We start from the raw sequence: 26,269 nt of genomic DNA, 5'->3' as shown, positions 1-26,269 counted from the left end.
CAGCGGCCAGGTTGCTCAAGACGGTTTGAGCATATTACACTGATCCCGGTTCGACTGCACTGGCTACCAGTTAGTTTCTGGGCCCAATTCAAAGTGCTGGTTTTGACCTATAAAGCCTTAAATGGCTTAGGACTAATTCTGCATGTTCAAGTAGATTTTGGGCTTATGACAATCAAAGAGAAAAACAACTATGCCACATACAAACCACTTTTGAAACTAAGGGGATTTTCAAAAGTGGTTTGCAATATAGCATGCAGATCTATTATTTGAAGGGGGGGGGCAAAAAAATTATCTGACATACCTAATTCCTTTGGCATACCAGAAGTCGCTCTTTGGATCCTCACCCCCATTAAGAGTTCAGCCAACAAGAAAACCCCAACATATTCAGCACTGTTATATATTTTCGTAAGAGCATTCTTAATAAAAACATATACGGTAGAAAATGGTTAAAAAAAACCAAAACAAACCATAGAGATATACTAACTTCAAGTATAATCTTCTCTCCGTTAGCTGCCATTTCAAAAACTGAAATGTTAGGCACATAGAATTATTCAGTCAACCTTGCTGGAGAAGAACGACCATCAGGTATCAGTTGATAAGTTCCATGCTACATTTTCTTCCCAAGCAGTCTTAGAAGAAAGCACTAGATTTCCAAGTTTTGTGTAGCATCAGCTTGGTATATGCCAATTTTGCTTGCCGTCGTTCTTCTTCAGTAAACACCAACCTTTGTAGCATATGCAAAGTGATTTCATTTTCTTGTAGGGAAAATGTTTTTCTAAGCCAAAGAGGTGACTCCAAAAGACCGATTCCTCATGTGGACATTTAAGTACCTTGCACACAGAAAAGCACTTTCGATGCTATACTGTACCTATGAGACAAGTGACGTGTCAGAAATTGTGTAACTAGCAATATTCTACGCGTTCCACTGAAACAATAAACCACTCACTGTTAAGCACGCTGCAAAGTGCAGCCTGTTTAGAGATATTTATTTAAATATTGTGTTTCCTCTAGATAAGAAATCTCAGACTAAAGATCTTCAAAACAGAGACTGAATTCCACAAAGCACTTTATATACACTAAATATTTACGAACACAGAAACTTTCAACATAAGTTTTAACCCTGCTATGTGTCTGTGGAATTGGACAACTACAAAATGTTTCTAAGAAGCAGGTTGATAACCTCATTTGCTCCTTTAGAACAGTGAAACACCAAATACATGAAACACCAAAATGAATGGGGTTTTTCTTAGCAGCAGAGGATGTGGTGCATTTTTATTATATTCAGCAGTATAATTTTCGGGGTAAATATTAAATATCAAAAACAATGTAAGAAATACTTTACCAATGGTTTGGGGTGGGGGGATATGGTGGCAAGCAATGGGTTCAGGTTTTAACACAGGGGTTTTACGCTGGAAATCTTCCTATTTGTAGAAACTACTGGGCAACAGAACAAATTAGCCAAGGGAGACTTTTAGAAAACTAAGGCTGAAAGCCTGCAACCTTGAACACACTTATGGCTAGACCTACTGAACTCAACAGAACTTATTCCTGAGCAGGCATGCATAGGATTGCACTATGAACATTTAAGCCTTATGGAACAGAGGCGTTAGGAATTAAAATCGGAACTGTGATGATTCAGATTAGAAGATAAAAACTTGAACGTAAAGGTACTGTGAGTGTGGTGCATGTGTTTGCCCACCTTACAATAATAGGCTAAATCTGGGCTGGCTGCAGCATTGACTGGGTTTTTGGTATAGTTTCAGCCCCTTGGGCCCCTCCTACATCAGTGTAACACTCACCAATCCCCAATGGAGTTACCTAGTGGTGAGCTGTATCATCAGTGTTCCCCTAACCCAGTGGTTTCCAACCAGGGTGCTGTGGCACCCTGGGGTGCCTTGAATGATGATCAGGGGTGCTGCGGGCAACCCTGGTCTCTGTCCCTCTTTCCTTCCCGCCCTTCCTCTGATGCCCTCTCACATCTCTGCCTCCCAAAGGCTTGCGGGGCTGTTTGTTGCTGCAGCCCTGGCTACAAGCTCCCCAGGCGAATGGTGCCTCTGGGGCTGGCCAGGGGGTGCTTTCCAGGCCCCTGTGGGGCAATGTGAGGAGGCACCTCTCTTTGGGGCGGGAGGGGGGCAGCTCAGAGACCAGGGGCGGCAGCAGTGGCTGCCCAGAGGACTCCCAGTGAGAGGGAAGAAGAGAGGAGGCTGAGGGAACACTATACAAGGGAGGGTGTTTGAAAAGGGGTGAGGGGCTGTTGGCTTTGCAGGCAAGGGGTGACATAACTGAGCTCCTGAGCCCCACAGGGGTGCTGCAGAAGGAATGTAGTTGGTCAAGGGAGCTGTGGACCCAAAAAAGGTTGAAAAACTTTGCCCCAACCTCGGGGCAGCTTGGAGCCACCATTTAAATTCCTCACAATGCTTCAGGGTATGAATAAAGGCTAGTCAGCACATGCACCAACCACATTGGCCTACACCAAGGGTCAGCAAACTTTTTCAGCAGGAGTCCGGTCCACTGTCCCTCAGACCTTGTGGGGCGCCGCACTATAGTTTGGAAAAAAAATACGAACGAATTCCTAAGCCCCACAAATAGATGCATTTTAAATAGAAGCACACATTCTACTCATGTAAAAACACCAGGCAGGCCCTACAAAAAACCCAGAGATGCGTTATAAATAAAAGGGCAGTCTACTCATGTAAAAACACACTGATTCCCGGACTGTCCGCGGGCCGGATTTAGAAGGCGATTGGGCCGGATCTGGCCCCCGGGCCTTAGTTTGCCTACCCATGGTCTACACCCATCAATGTAAACATAGTTCTGTTTGTTCAAACCTCTCTCTAGTTCAGTATTTCCAACTTCAGACCTCACTCGCAAGTACTTTGCAGAGAATTACAACTTTCCCCTTCACATTGTCAAAAGTTGTTGAAGCAGGCCATAAAAGAAAATTGGGGGGGGGGCAGGGTATCCATTTCTTTGAGAACAGAACCCTTCACTTATTTAATTATTTCAAAAGCTTCTCCTGAACCAGAATGCATTTTTTAAAAAAATTAAGACTGATGTCCCAGACTCCTAGTGTGAAGGTAGAAGAATTCTAGTCAAGTTTATTATTCTGTTATGTTTGGCTTGTTTATCTGCCCTGCTGCCTGTCTGTTTCGATTGTGTAATTTTTTTTTAAAAAAGTTGTATAATCACTTAAAAACACGCAAACACAATTGTTAAGTGCCTTGAGCAATTTTTCAAGCAGAAAAGCAGGATTTGTGAAGGAATACATACCCTCAGTTTTCCTGTTCTACTTGCTATCGCCTAACCTCACCCACCTTTGTTCCATACTACCTAAATTTAATTGCAAGAGGATGGGAGTTGTGGTCCAAAACATCACATCAACGCACACTTCCAGCAGTAGTAATACTCACGACTATCTAAAAAGCACCACACCAGCCATGTAAATAAAGATTTATTCACTGCTCAAAGCAGAAAAGGTCTTTCAAGGTCTGACGCAAATCTCACACAGCTTAAGCAGTGATGCAACCTCATCCATAGCTATTTCAACAAAGCACTTGGCAAAGGTAGATGTGTTTTTCAAAGACTGATGACAGTAGCAGTGGTACTAACATTTGTAGGCAATTATTAGCTTGACTTTCAACTCAGGGGTGGGCAGAGTTCAGGCTTGCTGAATCTATTTTGTCTCTTCCTAGAATCAAAAGATTACCAACCAGAGTCAGGTGCAAGAGACATAAAACGGTTGTTTGCATGCATAGGACTACTAGAAAAGAGATTACTTTCTTTTGCACTAGTCCTAGTTACTTCAACTTTTCTTCATTTCAGCAGTCTAACTGAGCTGGAAAAGTCATTTTGCTGTTGCTATCGTTAAACAATCGGGAATTGGAAACCCATGCAGATCTACTGCAACTCACACAATTTGCCAGTAGATCCCAATATGCCCTTTGTCTACCTCACCCTTTTTTTAACCGTACCACTGCCTTCCTTTTGTAAGCCACCGAGTTATTTCTTATCTCTCAGTTGACATCCTCTTTCGCCCTCCTGTTATTTTTTCTAGTTCTTGCTCAACAATCAAAAATCAAATTCGACTTCTTAATCCTTCAGTTCCCCTTCAATAGTAATTCTACAGACACAGATATTTTAGGATACTTTCCAATATCACTGTCTCCCCCCGCCACCAAATTTCAATTACCAGGGTGGATATGAGAAACCTGTTTCACCATGCTTTTAATACTTCTGGAAATAGTACAACCTAACTGTGTGGGAAAACCTTTCAAAGAGGCAATATAGAGAGTCAGGCTGTAACCTGTAAAACATGTGATACATCTTCAGCCTCCTCTACTCCTCCCTGCCAAATAGAAATTCCCTGACACAATACACAAAGGTGTGATTAGATGGCTGCTATTCAGATATCAAATAAGGAAGAGCGCAAAACCAGAATCCTGATACACAGGAAATTCTGGGCCTCATAGGTTTACATTACTCCATAGATCAACTGTTACTGTGCACACAGAGAAGCAAGAGTTTGATATTGACTTAGGAGTTCCTGTGTCCAACTCTCTGTGGCAAAAGTAAATGGAATCGTTTCCCTCTCTTTATTCATAAATAGTACATACAAGGTTTTCATTGTGTAAATGTCACTCCATATTTTCTCTTTGTATAATATAGTGATAGGTGCCAGCTGGAGAAGTACACATAATAACTTTAGGCTGCAATCCTATACACCTATACATATTTTCTTGAGAGTAAAGCTCAGTGAGACCACACTGCACTTCTCCTAAGATTTGGACAAATGTGCCATTAATCCTTAGGTACAGTGTAAACTGAATTAATACAAGTGTAGTAATTCTGGGAGTTCCAGAAAGGAATGGCAGTTCTTTTTCATTGCATCTTTCCCAGTGTTAAGCTTCAAACTTTCCCTCAAAACCCAGTTCCTTACCTGCCTACACCCCTGGCCTACATGCTCCTTTTGCCTGCAACAAACTAACATTAACTTGTTAAATCAAACCATAGAGGAGTTGCTGTTGTTTCTAATTAACTGCCATGTCTCCCTGTGTTCCTCGCTTGCCAAAGTACAAGTTACTGCAATCCAGGCCACCTGAGTGTCCAAAGAAATCGATGCACAATAGTAATAAATTTGTTTCTCAACAGCCCTTCAAGTTGAGCCCACCAGCAAGCAGGCAACCTATTTGGCAGGAGTGGCATAAGGCAAAAAGGAATGGCAGGATGTCTCTTAACTTCAGGCATCAATGATCCAAATGACTCCTTAAAATTTTGTAAGCCTCAAGCTTAACTAGCCAATTCTAAGCTCAGTGGTCGCTTTCCTTGGCGCCAGACATTTCTAAAACAAGAATCACAGAACTGCAGAGTCGGAGGGGTCTCGGGGGTCATCTAGTCCAACCCCCTTGCAACTCAGGAATGCAGCCCACAGCGGTCCCTGGGTGGCCTCAAACCCCCAACAGCCAGACACGTTGACCCACCGCACCAATCGCACAACTGCAGAGTTGGAAGGGACCTCGGGGGGTCATCTAGTCCAACCCCCCGCGGCGCGGGAATCTTGGACTTGAACCCTTCACCCTGAGATCAAGGGCCTCATGCATCACTGACTGAGAGCTGCCTCCCAGCTAAAAAGCCCATATTTTATCCTGAAGGGGGAAAAAAATCAAAGCTCCTCGAGGGACTCCCGAGGGCAATGCGCAAGGCGAAGGAAAGAACACGAAACTTTCCTTTCCTCGCCGCGATCCCAAAGCCTCAGGCATGGCCGAGAACCGGCTGGCCGCTTCTGGCTGCGGTTGGGCGGGACGGCACTCTGCACATGCTCGGAGGGACCACCCCCTTTCGGTGGGGGAGCCCAATCCCTCGGGGATGGGGTGGGGGGTGCTTGAAAGCCAAGCCGCCCCCACCCCGAAGAGCCCCGCCTCCTCCAGGTTCGCATCCCCTCCGGGTCCCGATTCCTCCCGCTGCCTCCCTCGGCGAGGAGCTTCCCGCCCGGGTCTCCTTCGCTTCCCATCCTCACCTGCCGCGCGGGGAGCCTGGCGCGCTTCCCTTCCGGGTGCTGCTTTCTCCCCCCCACCAGCCGCCGCCGCCGCCGCCATCCACTCCCGGTCCCGCCCCGACAACGCTCCGGCTGCAGCCGCGGCTCCGCCCGCTCGGTTCCCAGCGCCCCGGACGGCCCTTCCTTTCTCCGAGGCCGCTTGCCGAAACCCCGCGCTCCTCCTGGCGAACTTCCCTCGGGGAACCCCGGAGTCCGGGCGGGAGAAGCTTTCCGCAGGGCCGGGGAAAGGAGGCTGAGGGGCTGGAAGCGAGCGGAGGGCAGCAGGCACCCCTCGTCCTGCCCCACCTCTTCAACCCCTTTTTACAAGTGCCATGCACAGTCCTGGGACAGGTTTATGGTGCCATAAGCTTCTTTCACACAGTTTATTATTGTTATTATTGTTATTATTTTCTCCTTCATGTTAAACATTATCTCTCTTTTTCTTCTACTCGAGAATGGGTAACTTTCAAGAACAGTGTTATAGGATTTCTCTGGTCGCGTATATATAAATCATATGTTCATAAAATTACAAGGCAAACACATGCATAAGTATATAAACTATGTGTCTGAAACAGTACAGGAGAGCAATCCTGAAACCATTTTGACTCTCCTCAATGGACCTGAAATGTTTCTCTGCAAGGAGGAAGGAAATGGGAAAGCCTCCCCGTTGTCTCTTTGCTCACAAATCCTGTCTTAAGGGCGTATCTGTGTATGAATAGGGTGAGCCTGTGACCTGGATTCAGGAACAAAAGAATGGCCAGGATGCCTAGGTAAAAGCAATCAGTGACCATTATCAGGTATCCTGGCAGACATGTTTTCTGCTGTAGACCTTCCCTTCAGTGATGTATGCATGATGTTTTGCGGAGTGGTCTTGAGCTACATGGGAGGCAATTTTCAAATGTCTCTATAAGAGCTTAAACACCATTGTTCTAGGTTCCTCTCTGCCCTCCCTGCATGGGGTGAGCAGGGGACCCTGTTGCAACAGTTTAATAAAGATCAGGCTTACTAGCTGCTTTGCTTCTCAATATTCCCTGGTTGGCCTCTGTTATTTTCTCCTACCAATAGAGAACCTACTTAAGGAATCTGTATGGGCTCTTAGATACCCCATAAGGGAAAGGCAGCAGTATTTTTCTTATAACAAACTATAAAGGACATTGTTTAAATTTTGTGCTCACAGTATTTGTGAGACACGGCAGGTAGCCAGGATCTTCCTTGGCCCCTTTCCAAATAACATTTGCCTTCCCACCACCTAAGATAGACCTACATATCTGTGACCATTCAAGCAAAATGCACTCCACCCTTCATGAATGGCAGCCCACCAAGGGCTTCATAAATTTGCTTTTGATATCTTGTCTGAAAATTCAAAAGCAAAGAGTGAACTGTCAAGCTGAACTGCAAACAGCCGAAAGCATGTTAATAAAAACTTTGCGAGTGTCCATTATGATACCATTGTGTCTTTGGAAACTACCATGTGTCACAGGGGTTGGTAATTATGAATGACATTTTCAGTAGCCATTGTGCAAGTTCCTAACATCTTTCTGGTAAAGCAAGTCAAAGTATGTAAGCAGGTCAGTCCTGGGCATTATAATGGTGCCAAACTGGCTTTTCCTGTTCATTGCTTGCAATTCCAGATTCATAAGGCCTATGGGTATGTTTCTCTTCTTTTAAAGGCCTATTGTGCTCTCTTAGAATGCTATTAAGTTTCTGTTCCTGAAACAAGAACCCTGAGTTCTTCCTTAACTCATATTCTCTGAAGAATATTTGGGAGTGGCAGGTGTAGCAAGCGAAAAGTGAAGACAATGATGAAGCCACTGCCACAAATAAGAGATTTGTGTGTCCATGCTGGTTCCATTATGTCTCTTTTCTGGCTAGATGCACAGAATGATAATATATGCTGTGTGACTTTACAGAATGTTATGTACCAGTATGTCTCTGGTACTGGATATAAATATGAATTTATACATGGCGCTAAGGTCCTCTTCTCACGGTAGACTGTTAGTGTAGTATTTGCTGCAGTGTGGTCCCCGGTGTGGAATGCACAATGCCCTTTTTAAAACTTTATCTGTGAAACAGTCTGTGTGGCTGGCTTTGTCCTGAGATGCTATGAATGCAGGTTCTTCTTCTTTGGCGATCACTCGTAGCTGAGTGAGATTGTCTTCCATGAACACGGTCGTAACAGTGAGTCCATAAGTGACTGTGGAGGCCAATTCTGGACCCACGGATGAAAGGCGCTAATAAATGCTTTCAGCAATGGAAGCTATATTGTGGCCAGCCATCTGTAAATTCCTAAATTTAATGTTCATTTGCATAGACCTAGCCTGGCCACAAAATTCCCTAGTGGAATTTTAAACATTGGATTTGTTGATGAGCACTTAAAATTGTATTATCTTAGAAAAAGTTAAAGACGGGCTTATCTGCACAATTATTCAAAGCTTTCCCCCCCAGCTGCATTTCAGCCATTCTACTGAAACATTTATTTATTTATTTATTTGGTGGTGTATACAAAACAACAACGTCAGTCTGTCATAGAATAGTTCATTTTGGCAAAGGGAGATCTTTCATTCATGTTCATCATTCCTTCCTACTCTTATCCCATCTTGCAAGAGACACACATACTAGCTCATCATATGGGATGTGTAAGTGATTACATCTACTGACATTAGAAAGAATATATAGAGGGTGGGTGGAGGAGGTTGAATTATGTATGTCAACATCCTGAAATACATAATTAATTATATTTCAGAAGCATATAACATGAGGGCAGTATTTGCCCCATCTATGTTGCTTTGGTGTCTATTTCCAGCTATCTGAAAGCACCAGATTCCCTTAGTTTCCCTAAAGCACTACATTTCCTTAAATAAACCTTTAGGCATTCCTGTTTCAACATATAGCCAGAATATCTAGCTTATGTTCCCAAGCATAAACTTTATGAAACCCACGTAAATTGGCTTCTTCAGTCTCTCAAATACAGTTACTGAAAATAGAACAACAAATTGCAAAGACACGGCAGTTCGTATGAAACCAATAATAAATTTATTAGAACAATTTAATACCTATTCAAATGAACAGTATATTACATCCTAAAGACCTTTCGAAGTTTTATCTATCAATTGGTTTTGAACAGAATCCTAAAAGCCTTATTTGAGAAAAAATGTGTTTTTGCCACAAGCAATGTAAAACAATGATGCAAGCTTTAAAGGATTAGGCACATGTGAATACTAGGGGGGGGGGGCAGCCATGGTTACTTATACTCAAAGTAGATCCATTGAAATGGACTTAAGTGACTTGAGTCCATCAATTCCAAAGGGTCTACTTTGAATATGACTGGCTTAAGAGTGAGACCGAAAAACCCTTTCCTGACAGTTAATTATTTGACTACCTAAGGTCCATAGAATTTTAATGGAGTTTAATCTCAACCTGAATCCTCTCTCTTGTATTTTATAGTTTCTAAAGTGTCATGGAGGTTGATGTTACAATAAGGACTTCAATAGCCATGTAGTATTGTTTAGAATGTCCCGAATTCTGATTTTGAGCTATGAACAACACCCAATAAAATAAACACCTATTGTTTATTTTATTTTTTATTTCCCACCCTTCACTCTAAGGTCTCAAGAGCATCACAACACGAAAAACAATTTTAAACAACTTAACAACCATAAAAATAAGCGGGGTCCTAGGAACATACACTTTGAGAAACTCTTTGTACTTTTATAATCTGAGGTACTTGAAGTGGGATTAAAAAACCCAGTAGAGTTAGGGTTTGATCCCCCTTCAAGCACTGCTGAATTCTGACTCCAGGTGTGCTTAATAAACACACTAATTTAATTGTAACTAGTCTGTCTTAACTGAATTATGGATAATGTTGTGTCGTCCTAATTCTATGCAAACAAAAGGCCCATTTTAAAATGCCTTCCCCCGTTTCTAAGTTTAAGAACATGTTATACTAAAGATGACAGGAATTTAAGTGGTCTTAAATTTCTGAAACCTTTTAAAAAGTTATATGCAAACACAAAGCATGCTGTTGCAGGAAAAAAAACCACCCCATTGTATTAGTGGGTCAGAGGCAATGTAATTAAACATTTTAAATTTAGATCATCACTAGTGTACCTGGTACATACTGTATGTGATGCTATCACATTTCTTTCTAAGAGTCTGTTCATGGGGGGGGGGGGAATCCACAAGTAGGGGTGGGTGTTGTTTTTAAATAAAAAGAACATAACCCAAACATTTGTAATTTTAGAACTAAGCCTTCTCAAAATGTATGTCCTCATCCCTGCTTGAGAGGTGTCTGAAAGGCAAGTCTTTTGAGTTACAGACTGGATGGGGCTGATTTAAAACAAAAATTATAACTATGTTGTAGGGTAGCTGGCAACTGGTAACTTAGGGAGGAGCTAGAGTTGATCTACTGGAGCTGGCTGGAGAAAAGGGAGCCTGAGCAGTCTCTCACCCGATTGTAAGTAAGATGATGCCACACAAGTAAGGACTGTAGCTCTAGTGAAGAGATGGCACCACCAAAAAGCTGAGACAGGATGCAGTTGCTAGCTTTGAGCAGGACAGAACCAATCAACTTTTGCTCCATATTATTGTGGCCATTTTGCTTGGCCTTTGGAAGGCAAGTTAGGCAAGAGGGGATTTACAGAAATATTGTGGAATTTTAAACTGTGCATCCAACATAGGCTCACCCCATCAGTAAAAGCCTTGATGCCATAGCTGTTTGTATGAATATAGGAATGCTCAAGCTTGTGAGTCGTTCCTGGTTATTTAAATCCATGCATCTATTTGAAATTGAATATAGCTTATCTTTATTCTCTTAGAATCATCATAAAGGTCTAACATAATTGTGCTTATGAAGAAGAGGGAATGTTAAGATATTCACCGCAAGAATAGTTTCTCTTTCATAATCTCTAGGCTGATTACTATAAATTCACTGAGGATAATTACCGTATCCTTGTTATCTTACTGTGGGTCACTTTCTGAAAATTAAGGTGTATTGCTGAAGGTTTGGATTACTACCATTCTACACATCCATTTAGGGGTCTTGGCATGTGGGAGTTATCACTCTTCTAGGACCACAAGCCAACATTTTAAAATATGTTTAATTCTCTTGATAATAATAGGCCTAGCCTATTGTAGGCACCTCTGTATTAGGAAAATTTTAATGCCTAATGTTTTACAATTTTTTATGTGCTGTAAGCTGTCCAGGGTGGCTGGGGAAACCTAGCCAGATGGGCGGGGTATATATAATATTATTATTATTATTATTACTATTGTTACTAAAGGGATTGTCACCTATAACTCCCAAATTCTTTAGAATGAATAGAATCCTGCTTAGAGCAAATGCAGAGGAAGTATTCATTACATCTCAAGAAGCAGATAAAACATCATATTTCTTGCAATTAATATCCCTACTTCATACGACGCATATGAAGCTCTGCTATGAAAATAAAGAGACAAGAAGAGTCAGTCTCATGACCTATTGCATTGTTAACCCAGGGGTGGGGATGGGGAGGAATGAATGTTTTATCAGTCCATAAATTTGACTCAATCGTTTTGTATAGAAAGTAGTATTCTGTTGAAGAAGGCAATCTTCCTCATTGGTATGGCTTCAGAAGTTTAGATCATCCACTGAATAAGAGATAGTAGAGGTGCCAGAACACTGAAAAGTATCAGGCTGAAGATGGGTTGTTTCCCAGAAGCGTCCTGCAAAAGAACACACATATCTAATTACTCTAGAATCAGTTTCTAGTATTGTGAGGCGGTGAAAAAATTCCCTTTCTGCATAGTTATAGAAACCTCTTTCAGCCCTCATATTTACCCCATACAAAAAAGCCCCACAACACTTTACAGCAGTTCTATACATGATTTCTCTCAATTAGGTTCAGTGAGGCTTACTCTCAGGTCAGTAGGCCTAAGAATGCAACCTTAGCCTTTCCTCATAGGAAAGTGCTTTAACTGCTCGGTCATTTGGGCAGTAGTGGTTTTCTGCACCTTTTCCTAGCTCTGCAATATCCTAGCACACAGTATTCCTAATGCACACACGCAAGAGACTTCTATAATGGCATTATGGCACTCATCACTTTATTTTCAGTCCCTTCCGCTAGTAATTTGCATCATAAAATATGCATGTTTCATGGCTGGCACACAATGAATTGATGTTTAAAGTGAACTACTGCTGCAACCCCAGCATCTCTTTGCTGGGGAGTCACAGATCCTTTCAGTGCCTATTGGCCACAATGTGAATCCCTAAGGGCCCTTTCTTCCACTGATCTTTGGTGGGCATTTATTTTGTTGCCCATTCCCCAATTTGGAGAGCTCCATTTAGAAGGTTAGAAGGCTTGGATTCCCACCATCGCAAATAATTTGGTGGCATCCACAAACCCAACCACCTGACTGCACATCATTTATGAATAAGGCCTTGTCTGCTCATGAGGTGGTAGAATGAACTGGACCGCTTCAGACTGCCAGTGGAAGCATCACAATTGTTAAGTGTTTCCCTATGTTAAAAAGCAATAACCCAAACATGTACTTGAAAGTGGAAATTTCAAACAGAGAAGGGGCCAGGGTAAAACCTTTCTCCCTCATGTGCTAGGTCTTTGTTTTGCTTGCAGTGAACTTGTGGGAAACTTCCAAAAAACGGCACGCACCACCTTCAGAACGCAGTGGTACAGTCCACTCTGCCACTGCATTACGATGCCTGAAATTAAATAGCATCAGTCTCTGGATAGGTCCTGAGGGTACTTCACTGTTTACCTTCCTGATAACCCATCCTTTTATCCTATGACTTAGGATCCTTTGGCTAAAGTCCAACTACAAAATGTTAACAGGACTGTAATTTTTACAAGTTACGATAAGAACCCTTTTCGGACAAAAGATATGTGCAAACTTCCATTTAAATAATAGGTAATTTTCTCCCTATGCAGCTCTGATACCAGAAGTGAAGTGGAAGTGGAGAAAATACCTGGAGTGTCTCCTGCACCCTCCCTTTGAAAAACCCATTCCACATTTCTACTGTACACATACATTGGGTGGATATACAAGAGAGAGAAAAAGGTGTCTGCTCCCTTAGACTCCAGTGCATCACTTCAAAGCATTGTTAGAAGAAGCAGCAGCAGCAGCAGCAGCAGCCCAGATGTGGCAGTCAACCAAAAGTTCCACAAGAAGATCAATGCACATTTCTAGTCTATGCCACCGATTCAATACCATCCAATATTGTTCACAGGATTATTTGTGAACATGGCCGTTGTCATTTAACAGAAATAAGGAAGGGTGTGTGTAAATGTTCTGAAAACAGTGTACTTACAGAGTGAGGAGCCTGATTGCTTTGAAAACCCTGCAGAAGGGGGGAAATGGGTGCAAATTATTTCAGCAACTCAGCCTTGGCACATTCATAGTAAGTCCTCATATGGCCTCAACGTGCAGAGGCCTTTCTGTGCGTAGCCTGGGAGCCTCTGGCTCTCCAGAGCCCAGAATTTCCCCTTTTCTTATTGAAACACAGTTCCCTCTAGATTTCTAAGATGTGGCAGATTTTTGCCAAGGAGGCAGCATTCCTACACAGAAGCAGGGCACTTTCTTCTGCCACCATTTGGCAGCATTCCTACACAGAAGCAGGGCACTTTCTTCTGTAAGGGCATAGAAAACTGCAACCATGCAGATTGTTTAACAAAATTTACTCTTTAAGAATACACATGATCACAGACTTGTGGCACATTCCTATACTTGTTTATTTGTGAAGAAGCCTGGCTGAATTAAAAGGCCAACAACTCCCATGAAAGTGTGTTTTAGGCAGCAATTCTAAGCACACTTACTAGGACGTAAATCCCACTGAATTCAGTCAAGCTTACTTTTGTGTAGAGATATATTGGATTAGGCTATTAGTGTTAACTTGTGTAAATATCCCAGCACATGATAATAAACCAGTTTTAGTACTGGGTCAAGTGCTTCATGATTGATTACAGTCCCGGGCTATTTAGGAGCTTTGCTGATACTTTCAAAGTCATATATATACTTTTAGAAATGCTCTCCAAGCCAAGAAGAAGATTAAAAGCTAATGCAGAAAGGCTGCTTACCTTGTTGGAACCATATGGCCTACTTCCGTATGGTGAACCCTATAAAAATGAGAAACCCATTAAATATAGGAAACGTGCACTACTATCTGGCTGGGGTGGAGGAATCACCTACTCAGTTATGATCCTACTTGTGAACATTGGTCACTGATTCCAACCGAGGGTACAGCACAATCCTAGAAATGTAAACTCAGAAGAAATTTCCATTGGGTTCAATGGAGTTTACTCCCAGGTAAGCAGATACAGGATTGTCCCTTGCTTCTCAGCATCAGTGTGTAAATACTCTTTGGTTTTAAAAGTATTTAGTCACATATTTTGAAAGAGCGGGGGAAAGCCTACTTCATAAGGATATTCAATAAACACACAAGACGTAACCGGCTGTACTTTTGAATAAATAAGGTATATTATTCATTGTATCAAATTGTAGATTTCAGTGGAAGTTTCATAAAGTTCAACGAGAAAAGCAGAAAACCCAGTGGATCAGTTCATTCTCTAGTCAGTTCATGCATAAGGTTCATACATGTAAAAGTATCTATTCCACCTGTCTGTTCAACGAGTCCAATAATTCACATGAATGGTTGTTACAGTTCCACAGAATCCTTTCACAGAGTCTAAAGACAAAGATATCTGGAATATTAGCCTTGTTTCGCCATCCTAGGCTTCATCAGTAGAACAGGCTCATACACTACTATGCTATAAAATCCACTATCCTGTAATACTGTTCTACTGACAACCCTTCTAAAAACCCTTCATGTGAATTATTGGACTCTTTGTACAGCCGGTTACTTCATAAGGATGACATAGGCTTGAAATCCAAATGAATTAAGTGTTTTCAAACTTTCTACCCTCAGAGAACTACTGCCATGCCTACTTGTCTGCTGAGGAATATCAGTGTATCTGCCATAAAACCCTTTTGTTGCCCAGTTTCACACTTGGTTCTCCTGAGGCACTGGCTAGGCCTGTTGAGTTTCACTGTAACTGGGAAAGATTAGGAGTGATGGGCAGCTTTGTTTTCTTCGCTGCCATTGGAAAGAGCAGCAATCATGTTGACATCCTGCCCGCCATTTTGAATCCTCCAAACAACATGCAAGACCTAGCAGAATTCTGTGGCACTGTGAGGGGGACAGGGCAGTGGCAACAAAAAATAGTGAGGGTGTTGGGAGAAAGCTGCCTTATTTTCCTCTGAGGGTGAGAAAAAGAAAAATCTCCAAAACTTCCTCAGAAAAAATATATTCGGGTAAATTTTGTCTCGGCTCTGAAGAGCATAAAGCTCATTGCCATATCATATTGAGAGGACAAAGCAATTTAGCATGGCTCCATGATGTTTTACTGAGAAGTTAGTTCTACAAAGTTTATTGGTACTTATAAATAACAAATACATTTGTTAAACAGTCCTTACATATCCACCATATTGGCTGCCTAGCCGTCCGCCACCATATTGGCTACTTCCATAGGGGTAACCCTAGAATCAAAACAGAAATGAGAAAATAAATAAATAAATAAATATTAAAAATGTAAACACCAATATTTTATTTGTTAATGCTGTAGAGAAAATTTCTGTCTTGTCCACCACCATGCTGGCTACTTTGGTTTCCACCATTTTGGTACAATCCTGTAAAGGAAAGCTTTGATTTTATCTGCCACTCATGTAAAAAAAGAAAAGGGGAAAAAAAGCTCCATATATAGGCCAAACTAAATAAGATGTTGGAGTACTGTGACTGGAGCTCCTGTGATGGTTTCTCTTTTTGCACTGGGGGAAAGGGTATAACCCATTGCCACTGTAGAAGTTTTTGAATGCAACCCCTCTCCCCCAATATTATTCAAAGCTGAAAGGGATACAGGCACAATATGGGTGCCTCTAGGTTTCAATCTCCACGACTACTAGATGCACAAAATTGGCCCACTGAAATTGGTTACCCCACAAAATAGCCCTGAACCAAATCAAGGGCTTCAAGGTTGCTTTTTGAAAAACAAAAATATGTCACGAGCTCCTAAATGTAAATTCTGTTGAAAATTGTTCCTTACTTGTCCGTATCGTCCACCACCATACTGATTGCTGCCGCCATATTGGTTTCCTTGCCAACCACCATACTGGCCGCCTTGGCTGCTGCCATACTGGCTACTTCCTGACTGAGAACCCTGTAAAAACAACAACACACAAGCCAGGTTTTTAATGCAATTCATGTGGTTGAAGTTTATTCCTTGTCCACTATAAGGGTGGGGTCAGAAGGACAATTACTTAGAAATAATGCCATTTGTTCGTATCTTTTATGGGTAATATAGATAGGTTTAAAATATATGCCACAACAGACTAGCCTCAAACATTTAATAACTGACACAGTACACACAAGAGATTAGGTGGGCAACCACAAATGAATTAGCTGCACTCATGCTGCAGAAAACAGGAAAACACAAACAAATGCATCCATCTCTTATAGCTTCCAAAACATAAAAATGAATACAGCAGGCAATGGGTACTTACAGTCATTCCACCTGGACAATAACACCCAGGCTGAAAAGAAAACACAAAACACTTGTCATATTTCTTTAGCAATTTTACTAGAATGCCGTTTTTATGGAGGAATTTTGTGTGGATTAAGATTGATCAATGATTCTTTACACTTTAAAAATCACGAAACGCAACCCTGTATCGGGAATTTTTTAAATGTTTAGTGTTTTACAATTTTTTATGTGTTGCAAGCCACCCAGAGTGACTGGGGAAACCCAGCAAGATGCGTGGGATATAAATAATAAAATTATTATTAATTATTATTATTATTCTGGACCCTAAAACTTCAGCTCTTAGTTCTTCCAAGATGCATTTTCCGAACATTGCTAAGGTTTTGGTTTTGATATTTTTCTTTGTATTTCATTTCTGTTGCGTTGCCTACATTAGATAGCAACCCTGTTTGCACAGGGTCTGTTTTCTTAAAAATTCAGGTACATTCAGCTGGCTTGTACCATACATGCACTGAGCGCTCACACCCTTCTTTGTGGGCGCCCTTTGTGGGACTGCGCGTGGCACTGCAGCCCACTTGGGACCCACCAGCTGGTTGGGCTGGCCTGCCCCCTGTGCTAGTCATTGGAGGTTCCTGCCAAACCTGTTAGCAAATCAGCCCTGCAGGGAGGCGGGGCCAGCTGCTTAAATAGGAGGCGGAGGCGGCAGCAACCATGTGTTCGGCTCCGGAGCTTCACCCATCTACCCAACCCTCCCTTTGTTTAATGCTTTTTTTGCAGGGTAACCATTTTCCTTCCTGTTCAGCGGGCGCTGCTACGGTCTTTGGATGGTTGCTGTTGAAGAGCCAGGAAGGAATTTCCTTGCATTGGCAGGTTTGGCCTTCCCCGTAGCAATTCGTCACAACTTTGGTGGTTTTAGGCCTTGGGCGGTATCCTTTAGTCTGTCTTTCCTAAATGGGGGGACGTGACGTGAAGTGGTGACTCACGCCCCCCCCCCCCACGGCAGCGATTCCAGGGTTCCCTCTTGTTATGTACTGAGGCCGGCATACCTTGAGGACTATGAATGCAACCTCCTGGACAGGACTGGAACTTAGAGGGGAGGGGTGTTATGTACTGAGTTGAATAGGATCCAAAATGCAGCAGTCTGATTGGTCCTAGAACAATAGGATTCAGAATGCAGCAGTCTGATTGGTCCTAGAACAATAAGATTCAGAATGCAGCAGTCTGATTGGTCCTAGAATAATAGGATCCAGAATGCAGCAGTCTGATTGGTCCACAGGAGCCACCCAATCCAGCTCCAGGTGGAAGTGAATCCGCAACCTGATTGGCCTACAGGAAAATTCCGGAATTAGCCAATCACGTGGGGCCCATTGTGTAAATAATGTATATAAAGCAGACATTCTGGGGGAACTTCCATTCCTCCTCACCACTATGAGCTGAATAAAGAGCATGAAATCCACTCTCGACTCCAAGTATATTTCACCTCTTAAAGGGGTTTGTATATGGGAGTCTCTGGCCATACACTGAAAGGTTGTCAGTGAACTCCCCTGCGTTGCAGGGATATGGGGTGGGCTGCCAGTATACACAAGCGTCTTGCTGTGCACCCTCCCATATCCCATTCACCCTGAAGAGCCCCAGTTCCCTCGGCTGGGGGGCTGGGAGGGATACACGCCCAATGCCTAAGCCAAGGTCTTCCTACGTCTGAAAGGTTTGATAAAGTTGTGGCCAATTTTTAATCCCGTAACATGTTGTCATGAGTCATTATTCCTTCTGGTGGTCTCTCAGGGATGGGGGGGGGTGTCTCCACCTGGGCACGCAATTAACAAGCATGGTAACGAGAGAATGCTTACCTGTCCACCAGGTTGCCTGCCTCCGGCGTATGATGAGCTCTATATTTGCAAAAACAAACCAACAGGCTTTCATGTTCTAAACTTGTCTATCTATCACTACACAAGAGTTTACCAATAGCATCCAGTAATTACAGTATCAATTGTGTGAGGGAAAAATGCTTACCGGACTACCCTGCTGGCTTCCTGAAGGGGATGCTGAACCCTGTAATTATACAGTGAAAACACAGGTCATATATACATAGCAATGGCTTTCTGATCTTTATACAGTATGCGGAATATGATAATAAAGCTTTATGATAAAATAAAGTGGCCATTACACAGTCAACACAGACTGGAAAAAGCCTTGATTGCGGAGGGTTAGGCTAATAGGAACTGACTCTTAAGGCATTAAATGTGGAAAAGGTTTGGTAAAGGAATCAGGGGAGAACGATGATGGTCTGTGATCCAGCAGCCCATGAGCAGCAGCCCTGGTTAAGAAACAAAGTTAAATGGAAGCTGATTGGCCTCATCCGTGGTTGACACTGGCTTTGAGATGGAGACACATGATACAGCAACCTTGCTAAAGTTAAGCTGATCTGAGCCTAGTCAGTGTCTCCATAGACCACCTGGGAGCCTTATATATGTCTGATGCCTTGAATTTCACCATGGAAAAAGTCAATATATTTATGTAATAAATAAAATAAAGGGGATGAGAGATGCAGATGAGAGGCACATTGTGTTTACCCTGTTTACCCACAGAGCAGGCAAATGACAAATTGCACATCTGCTCTAAAATATTGCAGCAAATTCATAAAATAGCTAAGCAAATTTATAAAATATTAAAGCAAATTTATGAAATATTAACATTTTGAGTCAACATTACCTGTCCAGACTGGCTTCCTCCTGAGGACCCCTAAAAGCAACACACAAGCAATCAATTTCTGTGCTAATATGGCAAGATACCTACTTATCTTTGTGTGGTTTCTCCCCCCCCCCCACTCTTTCTGCATGTTAATTTCTTACCTGTCCAGCAGACTGACTGCCTCCTGAAGAAGTGGAGTTCTGTAAAAGAATAGGAAGTGTTTGTTTCTGTTCCTTTTAAAAAGCAACAGCCAAGCAATCTTTGGGTGGTTTAGATTTCTTTTGGAAATAAGAGAACGTCTATACCTCAATCCAGCTAGGTGCCAAATTCTTACCTTTCCACCAGGCTGACTGCCTCCTGAGGAAGAGTTGTTCTGCAAAAAATTAGGAATTGATTGTTTCTGCTCCTGATGCTTTGCGGTACGCTTCTTTGGAAACAGGTAAATGTCTATATTCTGACCCTGCTGCATGCGTCTCTGATGCTGGATGAGAGCAGCACCAATTTGCTTTGCATCCAGAGTTCCTTTCCTATGGCTCGTGAGAAAGAGACTAGATCTTCTGCCACCTGCAGTCCTTCTGAACAGGTGACTGCTCTGATTGCTGATTTTTCTGACAGCAGTACGCATGTGCAGACCTATCTAGTGTGCGATGGGGTATCTTTAAAGATATACCGTCTTTTTCGCTCTATAGGACGCACCAGACCACAAGACGCACCTAGTTTTTGGAGGAGGAATAGAAGAAAAAAAATATTCTGAATCTCAGAAGCCAGAACAGCAAGAGGGATCGCTGTGCAGCGAAAGCAGCGATCCCTCTTGCTGTTCTGGCTTCTGTGATAGCTGCGCAGCCTGCATTCGCTCCATAAGACGCACACACATTTCCCCTTACTTTTTAGGAGGGAAAAAGTGAGTCTTATAGAGCAAAAAATATGGTAAATAAGGTTTCTATATGGCCTGCTTGTCCAAGTTTTGGCCAGATTCTGAGCATGCCATCCAGTGTGGGCCATTTGGGCCACATTTCCAGCTTCCATTGAAAAAATATTAGGTTGCCAGCCTTTGTAGAACCAGAGATATGAGGCAAAACCACAGGAAGATTCTGGCCAATTGTTTAGTGAGACGCCAAGTCTGTGTCTGCCTTCCATTGTCTTAGGAAGGAAGACACAGCTAGGATTGCCATACAGAGAAGCAGCCATAACCACCTTTGTTTCCCTCTTTCATAAACTGATGGCTACAAAGCAATGCAAGAAGCAATTTACGATCTCCTCCTTGTCAACGTATTTGCTCTTTTTTATAATCTAGCTGAAGGGAACCTGCCCAACTTTTCCGCTTCCTAGATTTTAGTAGGCTTCTAAAAATAAGTCAGCTTAAGGCAAAGTATCTCATACAATCTTATGATTTCCAAGCCTGGTCCTGTATTTCCGATGCTTGAAGAAACCCCGTGGATACCAACCCCATTCTTTCCCCTTCGACTTAAATCAAGATTCTCCTCCCACAGACACTGAACTCCAATGCAACTTTACATTTTGGCTCCCCTAACCCAAGATTCTACTTTCCTCCATTAACTTTTTAAAAATCAGATTCTTTAATTATGAGTCACTATGTATATAATATATAATCTTTCTTTCTTTCTTTCTTTCTTTCTTTCTTTCTTTCTTTCTTTCTTTCTTAGGGCCCTCATATTTATGGGACCGCCTCTCCTGGTATGCCCCGCAGAGGACCTTAAGGTCCATGAATAACCATAGTTTAGAGGTCCCGGGCCCCAAGGAAGTCAAGCTATCCTCCACCAGGGCCAGGGCCTTTTCAGTGATGGCTCCGACCTGGTGGAATGCTGTGTCCCATGAGACTAGGGCCCTGCAGGATTTAACCTCCTTCCGTCTGGCCTGTAAGACAGAGCTATTCCACCTGGCCTTTAATTTGAATTCAGCCTGATCTTTTATTCCCCTCTCTTCCCTCCCCCTCCCCTTTTATGAAGATTACCTGCTCTGGGACCCTACCGCTAATTCTCCCCTGGCCTCCACACTGGCCCAAATAGGACTAATTTAGCCAGTTAGCCCTGGTGACTATCTAATGTTTATTGGATGGATTTTTCCCCAAATTGATTTTTGAACTTTGAATTTATTGTTATTCACGCTTTTATACTGTATTTTATGCTGTTTTTTGTTGTATCACAATTAAGTGTTTTAAATTTGTTGTTAGCCGCCCTGAGCCCGGTTTTCTGAACCGGGAAGGGCGTGGTATAAATAAAAATGTATTTATTTATTTCTCTTTCATAGGTCCTTCCGTGCCCTTGAAGAAAGCTTTTGCCAAAATGCACTGGACATTTTACACAGAGAGAGAAAGAGAGAGAGAGAGTGAGAGACAGAGAATAATTTTGAGGTCTCATTTCTTTCTTTCTTTCTTTCTTTCTTTCTTTCTTTCTTTCTTTCTTTCTTTCTTTCTTTCTTGTGTCTGATGTTACAGCATTTTTTCCTCTTGATTTGCATAGCCAGCAGATTTGCTTAATATGCAAACACGGCTGACCAGATTTGGAGAACTGCGGCATAGTATTTTGTTACTATTTCGCAGTTATCATAATGGTTCCTAACAGTTATTAGACTGAGCTACAAACACATTCTGATAAACAGGAGAACACCAGTTTTCAAGACCCTTGTCAAGATTTCTCAAATGCATGTCTCAGCTCCACGCGTTAAAATATGATCGCATTTTAGAAGTATATTTAAAGCATGATTATATTGGAGTATTCTTTCTGGGACTAAACAAAAGCTTTCTATTCAAATTCGAAATACTCATGGACCAAACCTGTACTAGGGAGGAGCCAATGTTCCAATTATAAAAGCGCATTCACTGTCAATGGTAAGAAAATTATAAACAGGAAAGGATTTTTTTACCTTTCCATATTGGCTGCCACTGCCGTACGATCCACCCTGCCCATACTGGCTGCTGCTGCTGCCGCCATATGATCCACTCTGCCCATACTGGTTGCTGCTGCCACCGTATGAGCCACTCTGTCCAGAAAACAATTTTAAAAAAAAGAAAAGATGGTTTGTCACTGATGCACCATATTACCATATCAAAAGATCTACAGCAAGCCACTCTCTAAGCAGAAATAAGCAGAAAATCTTCTTGGCCCTGCTAGTACTCTTGATTCAGTGGGAGGCATCCATTCACTACTGGCAAATTTTGCAGATTTTGCCTCCTCCAATTTCCAGCACCTCCTGAAAATCTCCTCTGGAAGGTCCCAGGAGCCTCTGGAAAAGATCTCCAGGGGCTGCTGGGGACCTGCATAGAGGAAAAAGGTAAAGGTAAAGGGACCCCTGACCATTAGGTCCAGTCGTGACCGACTATGGGGCTGCGGCGCTCATCTCGCTTTATTGGCCGAGGGAGCCAGCATACAGCTTCCAGGTCATGTGGCCAGCATGACTAAGCCGCTTCTGGTGAACCAGAGCAGCACATGGAAACGCCATTAACCTTCCCGCCAGAGCGGTGCCTATTTATCTACTTGCACTTTGATGTGCTTTCGAACTGCTAGGTTGGCAGGAGCAGGGACCGAGCAACGGAAGCTCACCCCGTCACGGGGATTCGAACCGCCGACCTTCTGAGTCCTAGGCTCTGTGGTTTAACGCACAGCGCCACCCGTGTCTCTTGGGCATAGAGGGAAGGAAACTGGCAAAGTTATCTCCCAGTAGAGGGCACCATTCAAGGCAACCCACACTTTTGTTTTCTTATGTATGGATTGGATCCAGGCGTCACTCCTATCATGGATGGGGAGGCTAATTTTGCATCTCCCGCTGTAGCCCTCAGTGCCACACTGTTCTGGAGGGTGTCAGTGTCTTCATCCAGGACAGCATGAAAGGATGGGGGGGGGGGGAGCAGGGAGAGAGAGGAAGTGGCAGAAAGTCACCCCCCCCCAACACACACACCTTCCACCAGATTCATCCAATGGATCAGAAAGCTTTGTGGGCAGAAGAAAACCTTCCATCTACAGAAGGCAAAGTCCAGATGGCTTTATGCCGCCTTGAGATATCTATCTATCTATCTATCTATCTATCTATCTATCTATCTATCTATCATCTATCTATCTATATCATCTATGTATGCTACTTTATGAATTTGTTTTTACCTGCCCATATTGGCTGCCTCCACCGTATGATCCACTCTGTCCACCCTGCATGGGAAACATTAATTACAATAGCTACTTTTTATGGCTGCTTTCTATTACCAGGAGCAGAAATTAGCATATAAATGTTTTCTTTTATTTATTTTTTATAGCTGTGTTTATGCTAAGACATATGTTCCCTAATATGCATACATTAAATGAGTTTTTACCTGTCCATATTGACTGCTGCCACCGCCATAAGATCCACCCTGGGGAGAAAATGCATTATTATATTATTATAATATAATCAGAACCAGTGAAGGCGGTGAAGGTCCTGTGTGAGTGCCTGGAGGCGGCTGGAGGATGGATGGCGGCTAATGGATTGAAGTTGAATCCTGACAAGACAGAAGTACTGTTTTTGGGGGACAGGGGGGGGCTGGTGTGGGGGATTCCCTGGTCCTGAATAGGGCAACTGTGCCCCTGAAGGACCAGGTGCGCAGCCTGGGAGTCATTTTGGACTCACAGCTGTCCATGGAGGCGCAGGTCAATTCTGTATCCAGGGCAGCTGTCTACCAACTCCACCTGGTACGCAGGCTGAGACCCTACCTGCCCGCGGACTGTCTCGCCAGAGTGGTTCATGCTCTGGTTATCTCCCGCTTGGACTACTGCAATGCGCTCTACGTGGGGCTACCTTTGAAGGTGACTCGGAAACTACAACTAATCCAGAATGCGGCAGCTAGACTGGTGACTGGGAGCGGCTGCCGAGACCACATAACACCGGTCTTGAAAGACCTACATTGGCTCCCAGTACGTTTCCGAGCACAATTCAAAGTGCTGGTGTTGACCTTTAAAGCCCTAAACAGCCTCGGCCCAGTATACCTGAAGGAGCGTCTCCACCCCCATCGTTCTGCCCGGACACTGAGGTCCAGCGCCGAGGGCCTTCTGGCAGTTCCCTCATTGCGAGAAGCAAAGCTACAGGGAACCAGGCAGAGGGCCTTCTTGGTAGTGGCGTCCGCCCTGTGGAACGCCCTCCTGTCAGATGTCAAAGTGATAAATAACTACCTGACATTCAGAAGACATCTTAAGGCAGCCCTGTTCAGGGAAGCTTTTAATCTGTGATATTTTAGTGTATTTTTGGTTTCTATGGAAGCCACCCAGAGTGGCTGGGGAAGCCCAGCCAGATGGGCGGGGTACAAATAAATAATAATAATAATAATAATAATAATAATAATAATAATAATAATTATGATTTAAGAATAGCAAACCTTCCCTAAGATATTTTCAAGATTTAAGAGCAAAATAAGCAGTGTGTGTGTGTGTGTGTGTGTGTGTGTGTGTGTGTGTGTGTAATATTACTATGGCAGGTATTTCATTTATCTATTAACATAGTTCCTACCTGTCCGCTGCTGCCGCTGCCATATGATCCACCCTGGGAAGAAAATATTTATCATCATCATCATCACCATCATCATCATTATTATTTACGAATAGCAAACCTTCCCTAAGATATTTTCAAGATTTAAGAGCAAAATAAGCATTGTGTGTGTGTGTGTGATATTACTATGTCAGGTATTTCATTTATCTATTAACATAGTTCTTACCTGTCCGCTGCTGCTGCCTCCATATGATCCACCCTGAACAGAAAACAATTACTACTTCAGATAAGGTTTATTTGTTGGTGCAATACCACATTACATTAGTATATCTGACATTCAGCTACTTTCTGTATTGCGGAACAGAAATAAGCATAACACTTTTACGATAAGACATCTTTGTGCATACTATCTAACATTACGGTATAGACCAGTGTTTTTGGACAACAATTCCTATCATCCCTGACCACTGGTCTTGCTAGCTAGGGATGATGGGAGTTGTAGTCCAAAAATAGCTGGAGACCAAAGGTTGGGAAACACTGGTATAGACAATGTCTCCAGATGTTGCTGGAGTATAACTCCCATAATTCATGCCCATTGGTTATGCTTGCTGCAGATGATGGGAGCCGGAAACCAGTGTCTGGAGACCCAAGGCCGAAGAACATTTGTAGAGATTACATTACACACACACACACACACACACACACACACACTTACCTGTCCGTATTGGCTGCTGCTCCCGTATGATCCACTCTGTCCACCCTGAACAGTAAAACATGTTACTTCAAAAAAAGATTGTTTCTTTCAGATGCGATAGTACCATATGCTTAACACACATTGTGCAACTAATTGGGATCCATTTCTATCTGGTATTTGCAAAGAAACTGCCTTGGTTGATCTAGCTGGTGAACGATATTGGAGAAAAAGCAGGAACTCCAGCGCTGGGAATTCAGCTTAACATTATTGTCATTCAAGTTAATGGAATGGACATCAAAGGTCTCCTAGTCCAAATGCCTGCTACGAGTTAACACCTCATGGATTTCTCCCTAGTTATCTCCCACCTCATAAAAAGGGCCCATTAGGTCCAGTCATGGCCGACTCTGGGGTTGCGGCGCTCATCTCGCTTTATTGGCCGAGGGAGCCGGTGTACAGCTCATGTGGCCAGCATGACTAAGTCGCTTCTGGCGAACCAGAGCAGCGCACGGAAACGCCATTAACCTTCCCGCCGAAGCGGTACCTATTTATCTACTTGCACTGGTGTGCTTTTGAACTGCTAGGTTGGCAGGAGCTGGGGCAGAGCAATGGGAGCTCACCCCGTCACAGGGATTCGAACCGCCGACCTTCTGATCAGGAAGTTCTAGGCTCAGTGACAGAGTTATCCCTAGTTATCACCCACCTCATACAAAAGGGCCTCTGAAGCAGATCTTAAGGATTATGCAGGAACATAGGAGGGGGAAAAATGCTCCTTCTATCGCCTAGTCTTAAGCTATTTGGGGCTCTTTAGAGTAAAAGCACCACATTTAGTGGTGCCCAGAATCAAACAAATTGTTAGCTAGAGATGGA

The 26,269-nt window shown here is 43.0% G+C and overlaps 2 protein-coding genes across 52 annotated transcripts in view; both read right to left on the bottom strand.

Annotated features, from left to right (window-relative positions):
• Positions 1 to 6,118, bottom strand: part of SLC35A3 (solute carrier family 35 member A3) — a 31,800-nt gene extending 25,682 nt beyond the window's left edge. Inside the window, exon 1 of one of the 2 annotated variants that reach the window (XM_081195061.1) lies at positions 6,014 to 6,118. Coding sequence is in view for 1 of the 2 variants with exons in the window: in XM_081195060.1 (XP_081051186.1) it covers positions 485 to 517 (33 nt within the window). In the remaining variant the exon portion in view is untranslated. Of the gene's footprint in view, positions 1 to 484; positions 843 to 6,013 lie in introns of those variants that run through there. The other variant, XM_081195060.1, reaches the window with a different exon arrangement.
• A 2,923-nt stretch (positions 6,119 to 9,041) lies between these two features.
• The window catches only part of LOC308587377 (uncharacterized protein), a 67,316-nt gene continuing 50,088 nt past the window's right edge, over positions 9,042 to 26,269 (bottom strand). For 42 of the 50 annotated variants that reach the window (XM_081194930.1, XM_081194976.1, XM_081194977.1 and 39 more), the window contains 17 exons: positions 25,424 to 25,468; positions 24,935 to 24,967; positions 24,730 to 24,762; positions 23,564 to 23,602; positions 23,358 to 23,402; positions 22,126 to 22,242; positions 19,577 to 19,615; positions 19,404 to 19,442; positions 19,264 to 19,293; positions 18,565 to 18,603; positions 18,402 to 18,440; positions 16,577 to 16,606; positions 16,120 to 16,233; positions 15,494 to 15,556; positions 14,098 to 14,136; positions 13,332 to 13,361; positions 9,042 to 11,731 (listed from right to left, as the gene is read on the bottom strand). In XM_081194930.1, the coding sequence (XP_081051056.1) occupies positions 11,645 to 11,731; positions 13,332 to 13,361; positions 14,098 to 14,136; positions 15,494 to 15,556; positions 16,120 to 16,233; positions 16,577 to 16,606; positions 18,402 to 18,440; positions 18,565 to 18,603; positions 19,264 to 19,293; positions 19,404 to 19,442; positions 19,577 to 19,615; positions 22,126 to 22,242; positions 23,358 to 23,402; positions 23,564 to 23,602; positions 24,730 to 24,762; positions 24,935 to 24,967; positions 25,424 to 25,468 (861 nt within the window). In that variant the 3' untranslated portion in view covers positions 9,042 to 11,644. The remainder of the gene's footprint in view (positions 11,732 to 13,331; positions 13,362 to 14,097; positions 14,137 to 15,493; positions 15,557 to 16,119; positions 16,234 to 16,576; positions 16,607 to 18,401; positions 18,441 to 18,564; positions 18,604 to 19,263; positions 19,294 to 19,403; positions 19,443 to 19,576; positions 19,616 to 22,125; positions 22,243 to 23,357; positions 23,403 to 23,563; positions 23,603 to 24,729; positions 24,763 to 24,934; positions 24,968 to 25,423; positions 25,469 to 26,269) is intronic. The other 8 variants (XM_081194951.1, XM_081194938.1, XM_081194954.1 and 5 more) reach the window with 4 other exon arrangements.

Source organism: Podarcis bocagei (assembly GCF_964188305.1).
Source record: "Podarcis bocagei genome assembly, chromosome: 5".
NCBI classification, from domain to species: domain Eukaryota; kingdom Metazoa; phylum Chordata; class Lepidosauria; order Squamata; family Lacertidae; genus Podarcis; species Podarcis bocagei.
Note: the sequence above shows the minus strand (reverse complement) of the source record. Positions and strands in the feature narration are given on the sequence as shown.